Source organism: Enoplosus armatus, chromosome 5 (assembly GCF_043641665.1).
Source record: "Enoplosus armatus isolate fEnoArm2 chromosome 5, fEnoArm2.hap1, whole genome shotgun sequence".
Classification (NCBI taxonomy): domain Eukaryota; kingdom Metazoa; phylum Chordata; class Actinopteri; order Centrarchiformes; family Enoplosidae; genus Enoplosus; species Enoplosus armatus.
The window spans coordinates 19,902,210-19,914,702 of NC_092184.1; the positions used below are offsets into that span (position 1 = coordinate 19,902,210).

Here is a 12,493-nt window from a genome sequence, read left to right on the forward strand (position 1 = left end):
TTTTGGAAAGGCTGAAAGTAATTTCTTAAACCAGCTGGGAAGTGTAGTTTTTAGCAAACGTTACTCAAGCAGGAGTAAATTGTAGACTGTTTTCAGAGGCGGATTAATACACATTTGGTGCTCTATTCACAGCAGCACAATGGTGTACGCAGGATTGACTTCATAAACTGCGATATCAGGCTTTAGCTACACAAGTACTACATGTTAGAAAGATGTATACATTGTTGGTTTTGTTCTTTTTATTGGTGCAGTGCAAAACTCCACAAATTGTTCACATATTTGGGTACAAGAACGACAAAGTGCACGTGCCGTGTGAAGAAACTCTGTAAACTCAAATGAATTTCCATTTGTTGACTCAAGCGGATGCAAATCCAGCTGGCAGTTAGTTTGAAGTTGGTCAGTGCCACGCGTGTCAAAAGCAGTTTGTCAGAATACTTATCGATGGAGAACAAACAAGATGAGATCTTGACTGTCAGTTCAGAAGGACATGAAGTGGAAGCGGCATGCATTGATGTGTGTTTTGCAAGGGAATGAGGAATCATACTTCAAACCTTATAACCTAGCTGCAGTTCATTATAAAATGTAGGCAGGGCTGGTCAGTTCTGACCGTTCAATCAGGAGGTATTGCTTTAAAGATAAGGCCAGCGATAAACTATATTTTGGTTATTATTAACAAATTATGTGAAAAGACCAAAACCAACAATGACACTCAACCCCAAGCCCCTTTGTTCCTTTTGAAGATGTCTGTAAAAACGACTCTCATATGTATAGTTTCATTCTTTTAAAAAGGACAAATAGTTTTCCAAAGAAGCTTGGAGTTGTTGTTCTTGCAAAAATTACTCAAACAGGAAAAGGAATAGTGCATTTTTTGGAAATTATTTTCAGCCACACATTAGGTGCTCTAGTGAGTATTTACAGCAGCAGGACAGTGTATTTGAGACAGAGTCAGAATAAACTACAGTGCCCATGTTCATGGTAGTAAAGGCTCATTGGTGTGTTTTTAATCGGTTTTAGACAACAATGGAGGTCTATAACACAGAGGAATAAGCTACACAGAATAGTAGAATCAATTAATTATTGGTTTTGGTCTTTTCATGGAATTTGTTGACAGTGAGAAAAAATGCAGAATCATCACCAGACTAATCCTTTAATGGATTTGACATTAATTCATCCCCCAGGTTGGGCTGCTTTATTTTGGAGGGGAAAAATTGTTTGTCACATGCCAGAGCACAGCAGAGAGGAGAGTACACAACAGGATGGGGCACTAATTTTCTGGCTGCTGCCCATTGTTGTTGGTGTTGACACTCAGGTACATTGTCACCTGTCGTCCCACACATACAGTAGCAGCCAGCAGATTCCAGCCCTGCACGGGGCTGCTAATAGAATCCTCTATACAAACTGTACAGCAGAGGGACAAACAACAAAACAAATGTGTTATTTCACACTTTATCACCATCTCTCCATATATTTCTCTACTCTCTCTTTCTCTCTCTCTTTTTATGCTATATATCATTGACTCTGTCTTTTTTTTTTGTTTTGTTTGGGCAGCAGAAAACAATGTTGCCTGGCAACAACAGCACCAGAGAGATGGTGCAGTGTGTGTACATTCCCAGTCATTTGAAAAGGTATAAAGGGAGGGTTGAAGAGACAGAAAAGGTTGGAAAGTGGAGCGACGAGAGGGAGGAGGAGACTGGTGAAGATAGATAACACATGGAGCAGAGGGAGATGAAGAAGAAGGGGAGTGTGATGGTATGGAAAAATGAGGGGAAGGATGGAGGATGGGGGGTGGTAAAGGCCTCTTCCTCATCAGTCATTCTGTACAGACAGTCAGAAACTCGTCCGTTCACATACAAAGGCTCACACACACACACACACACACACACACACACACACACACACACAGAGCGAAGCAGATTTTGAAGGAAAGAAGCTGATTTAACTCTTGATGATAAGAACAGCCATAAAATATGTATGAGCTCATTTAGCAGATGTGCTCTGAACAACAATACTGACTACAGTCAGCAGTACAACTGTAGTTACCACATCTATACTATCGCACTGCCTCTCATCTCTTTCTTTCTCTTATTTCTGGAGCTTGTTTTAACTCTGAGCTTGTATATACTCTTTTTTCTCTCTCTCTTCCCTGACCCACTGCCCTTCCATCTAAATCCATTTGAGTCTGTAACTGTTTTGTTTTTCCTATTTAATCCCTCTTCTTTTATGCCACTCTTTCGTTTTACAGCGCTTCGTTTTAAAGCAGTTTTCCAGTATTTAACAGCCTCCTTTTTTGAGTCCTCTTTGCATTTAGAAGTTCACGTCTGCTAACAAGGAGAAATTGTTAGTGGCTATTTTTTTTGCCTTCACAATTTAAATTGGCAGGATGATTGACTGACGGATGTTTTCTTTCTCTCTCCTCTGCTCTCTTTTCCTCATCCCACATCCCTGCTCTCTCACTCTTTCATCTCTGTCTCCCTCCCTTCCAAAATCCTCTTGTCCTTCATCTCTTTTTCTCCCTTACGCAATAATCTTCTCTACCTTTATCTTTCCCTCCCTCCCCTCTGCAATCCTCTTCTCTCTACCTTCACCTCTCTATCCTTTCGGGAATCCTCCTCTCTCTACTTTTGGCTCTGTCCCTCCCCAAATCTTGTCTTCTCTCCATCCACATCTGTTGTCCTTCCTTCCACACCTCTTTGGCTGCCCATCCCCCTTCCATCTCTCCAATCACTCATTTCCTGCCCCCCCCCCACATCCATCCATCTTTCTGTCTTTCCTCCAAACATATTTTTCCTCCCTCTTCGCCTCACTCACTTCCCATCCTCTCTTTTTTCTCTTCTTCTCTGTCCCCTTTTCTCCAATGTCTATCTCTCCCTCTCTCCATCATCACATTACATTTCCCTTCTTTCTCTCTCCACCCAACCCGCTTCCCCTCCATACATCCCTCTTTTCACACTCAGTTATCTGTGGTCTGTGCTGCGATGTTGATCCTGGACGTTTTGTCCCCGCTCCTCCTCCTCTCCGTCCTGTTGCCGCGCTACGGTTGCCGGGCGGCGGACATTCCAGAGGACACTACATCAGAGTTCTCGGTCAGACTGTACCACCGGCTGCAGGCAGCGGGGGATCAGGATAACATCATTTTCTCCCCACTGAGCGTAGCTTTGGCCCTGGGCATGGTGGAGCTGGGAGCCAGGGGGGCTTCCCTGGAGGAGATACGACAGGTTGTAGGATTCAGCCACCTGCTGCCAGGTGAGAGACACATTCATAAACACTGGGTCACCTGCATCAGGGTCAGTGGTGGGTGAAGGAAGAGGACTTGGATCTTGAAAGACGTTGGCATTTTGGTGTTTTTTTGGAGTTTGACCCATAGTAGGGACTTAAAATCATATCTCTGCCACTTCAGTTTCAACCGTTCTGTTTTTCATGTGTCTCCTGTGAGTCCCCAACTTTAAGGGCATGCAATATTAAATCACTACAGTATTCCTTTAAAGTAATATAATTATATGAATTGATCTCAACCACAAGCCTCATACAAGATACACACAAACATGCACACACTGTACATGTACATAGTGATAGACACTGTTGCATCCCAGCCAAGTTTGCAGCAATGTCACAGACAGCATTTTACAGTAGATGTCTCGTTTACTGCTTTTACTATGACAGCACATTTATTCACTGTATATGGGCATTTATTTCTTCCTGTTCCTGTTTTTTGGTTAGTAATGTATATGCTCAAGCCGTCAAAAGCCAGCTATCGTTATCCATTTTAAAGGGTAAATAATTTATTTTTTTGTTTCGTGTTGCCTAGGTTTTCCAAGGTAAATGCTTTTGATACGCATTCAAAGATGTATACCCTCATTTTAATCACCATGAGTTCCTGAATGACACGAGGAAGGCGCATTGTAAATATTAGCAGCAATTTTAAAACCATTTTGTAGCACAGCGAAGGTGATGTACAAATGCACAGCATTGTACCTACAGTGTGAATGTGTGTGTCTCCCTCTGTTCTCCAGGCGTGGAGTTCTCTTTGCTCCAGAACCTGACGGCAGCTCTGTCGGATGACGACACCCACTACGTGATCCGATTCGCCAACAGCCTCTTCCTGCAGGAAGGCGTCACCTTTAACCCGGAGTTTCTGCATCTGATGAGGAAGTACTTCCGGGCTGACGTGGAAACGGTAGACTTCAGCGAATCAGCAGCCGTGGCCGACCAGATCAACAACTGGGTGGAAAATCATACCGAGAGTGAGTTAAAGAGAAATGGGTGGGGAAGGGGAAAGATACAGATGAAGAGGGCAAAGGAAATTATGAATACATCATTATATCTACAATCCCAGCATACTGTGTTTGTTTGATCACATCATCAAAAACTAAATTTACTGAAGACATTTTCAGCCCTCAGTTGCACAAATCTCTATCCTTTTCCTTATGCATGACTTCAAAAGCAGCATCACAGCAGGCGCTGTCCTTAGGCTCATGAAAACTTACACTGTACAAATCACTGCCTCCAGGTAAGATCCGGGAGCTGCTATCGGCCGAGGACTTCAGCAGCGTGACCCGCCTGACCCTGGTGAACGCCGTCTACTTCAGAGGCTCCTGGAAAAACCAGTTCAGGCCAGAGAACACCAGAACCTTCTCCTTCAGCAGAGACGATGGCTCTGAAGTCCAGACCCTCATGATGTACCAACAGGGAGACTTCTACTACGGTACGGAGGAGCTGTGTGTGTGTGTGTGTGTATGTGTGTGTAGAATTGTACTTGTGGCTCTTTTTCTGGAACCCTTGAATTTCAGCTCATATTTCCTGAGGTCATTTAAAATGTTAATCTCAGATCTGAAATATTCATATTTGGAGTGTTATTCCCAGGAAAGGCTCCTCTTTTCTGCTCAGTGAGCTCTGCTGCTAAAATCTTCTTCACTTGCATGAACTCCTCTGGTGTGTCTGTTTGATTTAGTCGTATATTTTGAAGGCTATTTTGTTAAAGTCATACAATATTAGCGGTACTGTGACAGTCTGTGCTAAGGTATGTAGTACTACATTAGGTTTTACAAAATCTACTCTGACAGCAAGTAGAACAAACAAGACTTTTCTTTACACTGATTTTGTACTTCATTTCATTTTTCCCCCTTCACACACCTGTCTGTTGGGTTCTGGGGGATGTTTTATTAATATCTGCTCCTAATTAGATTATAGGATGTCATGTCATTTGTCAGTTGTCTCTGAAAAGACTTTTCGCTTCTCTCCAATGTAACACTTTGTCCTGAAATTGTCACAAACGGCACGAAGGCTGCTGCATGCATTTTTAGTTTCAATGGAGGAAAAGATTATTTCAAGAGATCAAGCGGAATACTGTATTATTGTATGTAGGGCTACAACTAACTTATTCATTGTTTGCTGTCTAAATAATGTCACAAAATAGTGAAAAATGTACATTGCACATTCCCCGAGACCAAGATGACATGCTTTACATACTTATACTTAAAAGTCCAATACTGTCAAATATTACATTTGGGGTTATTGTTGTGTAGCCAAATCTACTCAGGCAGTTCCATGTAATATACTGTCTGTTTTGATTCTTGTGCTATACGTGTCAGATATTGGTGTATCTGGTGTTTTGCCAGCACTGTAGCAGTCCGGAGTCCTGCAGGTTGGCTATAATGCTGTTACATCTGAGTGATTCCTGTCTTGTCTTTTTTGCATCTTGTCATTTTCTGTCTGATGTACTGCCAAAGACGGTTACATCAGATTCTTGCTGCACTGCTTCTAAAGTTGGCGCATTTGAGTTATTTTGGTGCAGTCTGTGTGTGTGTGGTGAGATCGCACGCTTGTGTACACCTACGTTCGCAGGGTGCGCACGTACTCATCCTCACACACTCAGGATCAAGGAAATCTGTGTATGTGTGAACTGGTGTGTGTGTGTGTGTGTGTGTGTGTGTGTGTGTGTGTGTGTGTGTGTGTGTGTGTGTGTGTGTGCGTGTGTGCATGTGTGTGCTTAAGAACTGCAGAACAGGGACAGGTCCTTGGGGAGAAGGCTGCGTTTGCATTCTCATTTTGAAGCACAATCATATTGGTTAAGTCAAAATGTTTCGGGAAGCCACACCCCACTCTCTGCTGCAATGTTGCCTCACTCTGCATCAGCAGGCGCTACACAGAACGCCACATGTAAGTTAATGAAGGATGATAAGTCTTTTTGTTGTCGTTTTCCCTTTTAAGCAGCTTCAAAAGAAAAACCATGTGCAAAGATTTGGATAGTGTTAATTGCTCTGTAATCTCCATCTCATGCTGCAGAAACCCGAGTAAGTGAGATAATCTTATGTTTAGATTTCAAATCTAGTTGGACTTGTTTTGAGTGTAAAAGGATTGCCTCATTCTGACTAAGAAATACAGTGTCACTTAATTCAACTTAATGTTCGTTGGTCTCGATAAGACGTTTTATCTGTGGGTTTTGTTTAATTAGATACAAGGGACAAGTCTGTTGAAAGAGCCACCTCAAGGCTATGAGGATATCACTTCACTTCTATCACCACAACCTCTGTCGTGGATCTGTAAGAAGACTTTAGCCCTTACAGATGTTTGCGTGTGTAATCACATGTTCATTTGTCTCTAAATGTGTGTGGGCGAGTGTATTTGCACGTGTGTGTGTGTGTGTGTATATATACATCCAAGGTTGTTTTTTCTTCCAGATCAGATTGCTTTACGGGGTTTTATTTTCTGCCTGAAGACAGTCAAGTGTATGTTTGTGTAAAAAGGGCATTACACTGACAAACACACCATCCTTTCCTGGCTAATTGAATTTTCTATTTCAACAGAGCACTCTCAGTGCTACAGGACTACATACAGTGTGTGTGTGTGTGTGTGTAATACATTTATAACAAGTGTAACCAAAGCCTTTTGAAGTGAAATGTCAGTGGGTTTTAATCAGCGCATCAGGTAAAATGACCACACGCTGTAATCAATACAGTCAATCAATGAGCTTTAACATGCTTACATCTGTGTATGTTACTTCTCAGCTATGTTCACAAACCGAGGAGGAGGAGGAGTACATATTTTTCAATGCCTACATTAGTGTGTGTTTCCTCCCCGCCCAGGTGAGTTCAGCGATGGCTCACAGGAAGCTGGCGGCGTGTACCAGGTGTTGGAGATGCCCTATGAGGGGGAGGACATGTCCATGATGATCGTTCTGCCTCGGCAGGAGGTGCCGCTGGCTTCCCTGGAGCCCATCATCAAAGCACCGCTGCTGGAGGAGTGGGCTAACAATGTCAAACGGCAGAAGGTGGAAGTCTACCTGCCTAGGTGAGAGATGGCACACACACAAACACGTATACAATCACTCACCGCATTCATACTTGTATACAAGAACAACTCCCACTTATGGGAGGAGTGGGCTGATGATGTTCTATTCCTCACGCTCCTACGCTGCTGTACAATATCTTTAGTTTGTGACACCATTGTGTTTCAGAAGTTGTCCCCAATTTACCTCCACATGCTTTGGTTACTCGTGCACCAATTAGTGATTACCTGCATTACCTAGACATCTTGGAGACGCCGTGGTTAATACTTACCCAGAATCCAAAGCCCAATGGAGTAACCCTAACCCTAACCCTCTATCATTGGAACTCTCTGTTTGATTTGTTTATTAGTGTTAATTTAAAATGGCAGCTTAGAACAGGTTTTTAATTTTAAGGGTACCACAAATATTTAAGAATAATTGTTTGTAGGCTATTAAACTCACTTGCACCTGCACTGCAAAACTATGAACTAGACATTCACATTTCACAATGAGCTAGCTACTATATACATATGTAGGGATTTCAAAATATTAAGTGACCACCACACAGTGATGGAACGTTAAATGGCTGTTAAACAGACAGATTTATCCTTTAAAAAAGCATGCGGTTGGCCTACCTACTACCCTCCTATATAGTTGAAACTTGGACACACAGAGACAGACGTACAACCGCTGCATGCAATGTGATGACAGCTTACCTTTTGATATTTTAGCTAATGCCACTGTGGCAAAATACAGCAAGATACACAGGTTTTATGTACGCCTACTTGTGTGAAAGATGACCTCCCGTGTCCCATAAAGTTCTGAGCATTAACTTGTGACTCTCCTAAATTCTGGCTGGACTGTTCAGGTTCAAAGTGGAGCAGAAGATCGACCTGAGGAGCACTCTGCAGGAGCTAGGAATAAAGAACATCTTCACCAACGATGCTGATCTCTCCGCCATGACAGGTAACACTCAGCTGTACACACATACAGTGCAAAACACTGAAATATGTGACACAAACCCATAGATTATATAAAATACGTAGGTGTAGACACAAATAGTGAGAGAAATAAACTCCTGAGAAGTTGATTCAATAATTCTGCTTCTTGGCTGCAGTGAAGTAGCCTCCACTACTTTCTAAGGTAACCAAGGTAACTGGCACCGAGTGGGCAGGTCAGAGCTGTCACATCATCTAGTAAAAATAGATCCAGAGAGAGAGACAGATATATACATAGAGACAGAGGAATACAGAGGCATACATATGTTGGGATAATTTCTAGCCTTTACTGAATCTAACCAAAATACATTTTAATAAACAAAAACAGTTAAAAGATCCTTAAAAACACAAGACCCTTCATTCTCATTAAGACCCAGTCCAAAACAGCTTGTTTTAACTGGTCAGGTGGGTCTAGTATTATATTGTGAAACTCAATCTGCTGGCTGTACTGGACTTGTGGCTGTACAGCACATCTTGTACTAGCTGAAATGTCCTCGGCTCAACATGTACTCAGAGGACATGGTCTATTCTGGCAGGTAGGTGGATTAAAAAAAATGCTTTTAATCAAGTCGTCAGGATTTTCTGTCTGAGCAGACCTTTTTTCAAATGGGACGTCATGGTGCGACCCGACATTGATTTCACTAACATGTGGGTATACCAGCAGACACTGTGCCCCGAGCTTATGCACAGACTTTGTCGTTCTCAAATTAGACTCAACATCACACCATCTTCACATCTCAGACTGACTGATTGGTAATCTAAAGACAAAGTGATGATCTGTGTGCTTGTGTGTGTGTGTGTGTGTGTGTGTGTGTGTGTGTGTGTGTGTGTGTATAACAGATGGGAAGGACCTGTACATTGGAAAGGCAGTGCAGAAGGCTTACCTGGAGGTGACCGAGGAGGGATCAGAGGGAGCCGTTGGGTCAGGTAGACTTCATCTTACATTCTTCATCATAATCTCCCTGATCATTAACATTACTACATACATAACATTTCCTTTGTATGAATGAGTCTCTACGGCAAACTCTGCTTCAGGTTCACGAAACACTGCCCCCCCTCTGTCAGAAAATAACTGGTGTCTGCTCTCGCTTCCTCTCTCTCAGGAATGATCGCCCTGACCAGGACTCTGGTGCTGTACCCACAGGTCATGGCTGATCACCCGTTCTTCTTTGTCATTAGAAACCGGAGGACAGGTGTGTGTGTGTGTGTGTGTGTGTGTGTCTGTGCATGTAAATGTACCTCTGATATACATATAGGCACGTGGTGTTTTGACCTGACTTTCTATCTGTCCCTTCTGTTTTTCAGGATCGATCCTCTTCATGGGCAGGGTCATGACCCCCGAAGTCATCGAGCCCAACGACCATGACTTTGACTCCATGTAACCATGGAGCGAGAGGTCGCTCAATCTCAGCCAATCAGATCCTGACGTCATAAACGCTACCTATCCTCTATCGCCATCTTCAACTGTGTTTTATACTCTTGAAAAAGAAATATATAAACTGAAAACTATACGATATATTATATATTGCAATATGACATACGACATATAATGTGACTGTGTTTTGATACTGGAAGCTTTAAACTCTTGGATGCGGACATGCAGAGCGGGGAAGTTGTAAATATTCTCTATTAAAAGGTGGTTTGTACATGAGCAAGAAGAACACATGATATGTAATCCACGCACAACCCCTTTAAGTTCAGCAGCTTTGTACTCACTTGCGCCCACACACGATGCACAAAAACAGTTTTCTCTCTACTTCTTAAAAAAAAAAGTACTCTTTCTTACTCCAGACACACTGTAGGTTCCACACTTTAATTATATCCCTGTACATTTGACATTGTGTTCTATATATACATATATATGCTCAGTATTTATTGCAAAATAAACGTGTGGAAACAATTTGTCCTTATACAATGAATCTTAGTAATATATCTGCTCCAGACAGTATTCTAGTCATTTTTTACACAGTAGGCACGTGGCTAATCTGCTGATGAACTAATATGCCTTATCACATCTGAGTGGTTGATCAAGCCTCAGCTGGGCATCTCGCAGGTGAGCAGAGGGGACTGCGTAACTAAGGCGGGTTGCTATAGAGACGGACTGGAGCATGCAGGCGCACTGAAACAGATCTGCTGCACCGTTTTGGATGTACATACAGGGAGAAACAGTAACACCAGCTGTATTCAATCTTTTATTCAATAAAAACATGAATGTGTTCCCATTAAAAAAAAAACTGTGTCCTTCTCTGTGCGTGGAGGTTGTTTTTATCTGGTTAAATGTACGCTGTATTTTCAAGGACAGTACAGCTTATATATGGGCCATCCACAGCATTTAGGGTGTTATTAATCTGCATGCTAACAGCTAATATAGCTTTCAGGTTCTGAAAATTGAAACACATGCAGGTGTTGTTACGGTTGAACAGCCAACCTTAGGGCAGAAGTTGGCTGTTCAACCGTAACTCAGCTTCCCAGGGCAGACAATGTCCTGCCAAGGCATCTTGGAGTAGTTTCAGGCCTGTGGCATCACCTAGCTACCATACACACACACACACACACACACACACACACACACACACACAAGGAAACAGATCATATCACTAGGCAAGGCAAGGATATACTGTGACCAAGGACGAATGAGACCTGCATGTGGATTCTGATAAATGTCACTTCATAAGGAAGACTGTATATAAGAAAATAAGAGTCAGTATGTTCATGATGTGCGAATGTTTATTTGAACTCTTTCTAAATATTCTGGCCTGGTGCATCTCATAGGTAAAAATAAAAGCAGCTTCAACTGGTGGGTTTAATGTGCCCAATGGCAAGCAGTGAACTATACAGCAGGATCAAAATTACATTATTAATGGAAGGGTCTAATATGAATAGTATTCAATTAGGCTGTAAATAGTATATTCAGTAGTAAGAATTATTTAATGTACAATGTTGAGCAAATGCTGTCTGTATGGCACTGGCACTGTGATAATAAAATATTACCTAAATAAACCCTGATAATTACATCCCCCGCAGATGTTCCCTGACATTATATGAGTGTTTGTGCAGGGTGACAAACACTAAGAAAAAAACCCCAAAAAGATGCTTTGACGTGACAACCTCCTTCCTTATCTTCATTTGATGTTTTAGGAACACCAATTATCTCCGACATGACTGTCACACGAGATGAAACAGATCGTAAAAGAATAAAACAAGTGAAATCATTTCAATGATTAATATCAAAAGCAGATATACACTGTGGTTTACTACTACAAATGATAAGTCAGTCTTCAAATAAGAAGAGTAGATGTGTTGAAGACAAGTCAGTACTCTTTACAAAGTCAGAGGGAAGCATTTCCACAGCCCCCTGCAGTACCAAGGGTTTTCATTTACCTCTATGAAATATCTAATAGCTTTTTCATCTCTTCAGTGTGCACAGTGTGTTTCAGCGCTGCAATATCTTAAACACAACGAGCTGCATTGTTGAGGAACAACAGCCCACGGGTGTAGGAAGTTATAATCTAAATTACTTTCACCAGCTGGTATCGTAGCTGTGCCTTATGTCTTCATTGTGTGCCACTGAAAATCTAAATCAGCCTCATCCCTCCTCCTCCCCATGACAACATCCAGGAAGACAGAAACAACTACAGCAACAAAGAGGCTGTCTCTCAACCTGTCCTTATGACAGCTGCTGGTCGAACATACAGTATACCACGCAGAGGTAGAAAGTAACTAAGCACGTTTACTCAAGCACTGTTTTGGTACAATTTCGAGAACTTGTGGTATTCCAGTTAATGAGACTTTATAGTTTTACTCCACTTCATCAATCTGACATGTAGCCACTAGTTACTTTGCAAATAAAGATTTACATACAAAATGTGTAAGCTCATAGAAGGTGATGCATTGTATTAACTCACCAGTACTACTTGGACCAGCTAAAACATTTACTTACAACTACTTATGCATTAATGTATCAAGAATCTACTCTGAAAGGGACCACTTGTCACTTTTGGTACTTAAAACTATACTCAGATTTTATTTATAGTAAGTAAAAGTACAGAGGTGCAAAATGTACTTAACATTGTTAAAAGGATTTGATCCCAGTAATCCCCTCATTCCCATCTTTTTCTCCCTTTTATTTTGAAAGTTTCCGTGTAGTTTATCATGTCACCAGGAGGCTGAAATCCTCTGCTCAGTTACTGCCATTTACAGTAAATGTTTATTTAGCAATATTATATGTTTG

The 12,493-nt window shown here is 41.8% G+C and overlaps 1 protein-coding gene across 1 annotated transcript; it reads left to right on the forward strand.

Annotated features, from left to right (window-relative positions):
• Positions 1-1,219: 1,219 nt before the first annotated feature.
• serpini1 (serpin peptidase inhibitor, clade I (neuroserpin), member 1) lies at positions 1,220-9,644 on the forward strand. Its single transcript, XM_070906401.1, has 9 exons — positions 1,220-1,309; positions 2,955-3,243; positions 4,011-4,241; positions 4,508-4,702; positions 7,083-7,287; positions 8,133-8,230; positions 9,103-9,189; positions 9,366-9,455; positions 9,568-9,644. Exons 1-9 carry the CDS (start codon positions 1,220-1,222, stop codon positions 9,642-9,644), a joined length of 1,362 nt encoding a protein of 453 aa, XP_070762502.1.
• Positions 9,645-12,493: the final 2,849 nt, after the last annotated feature.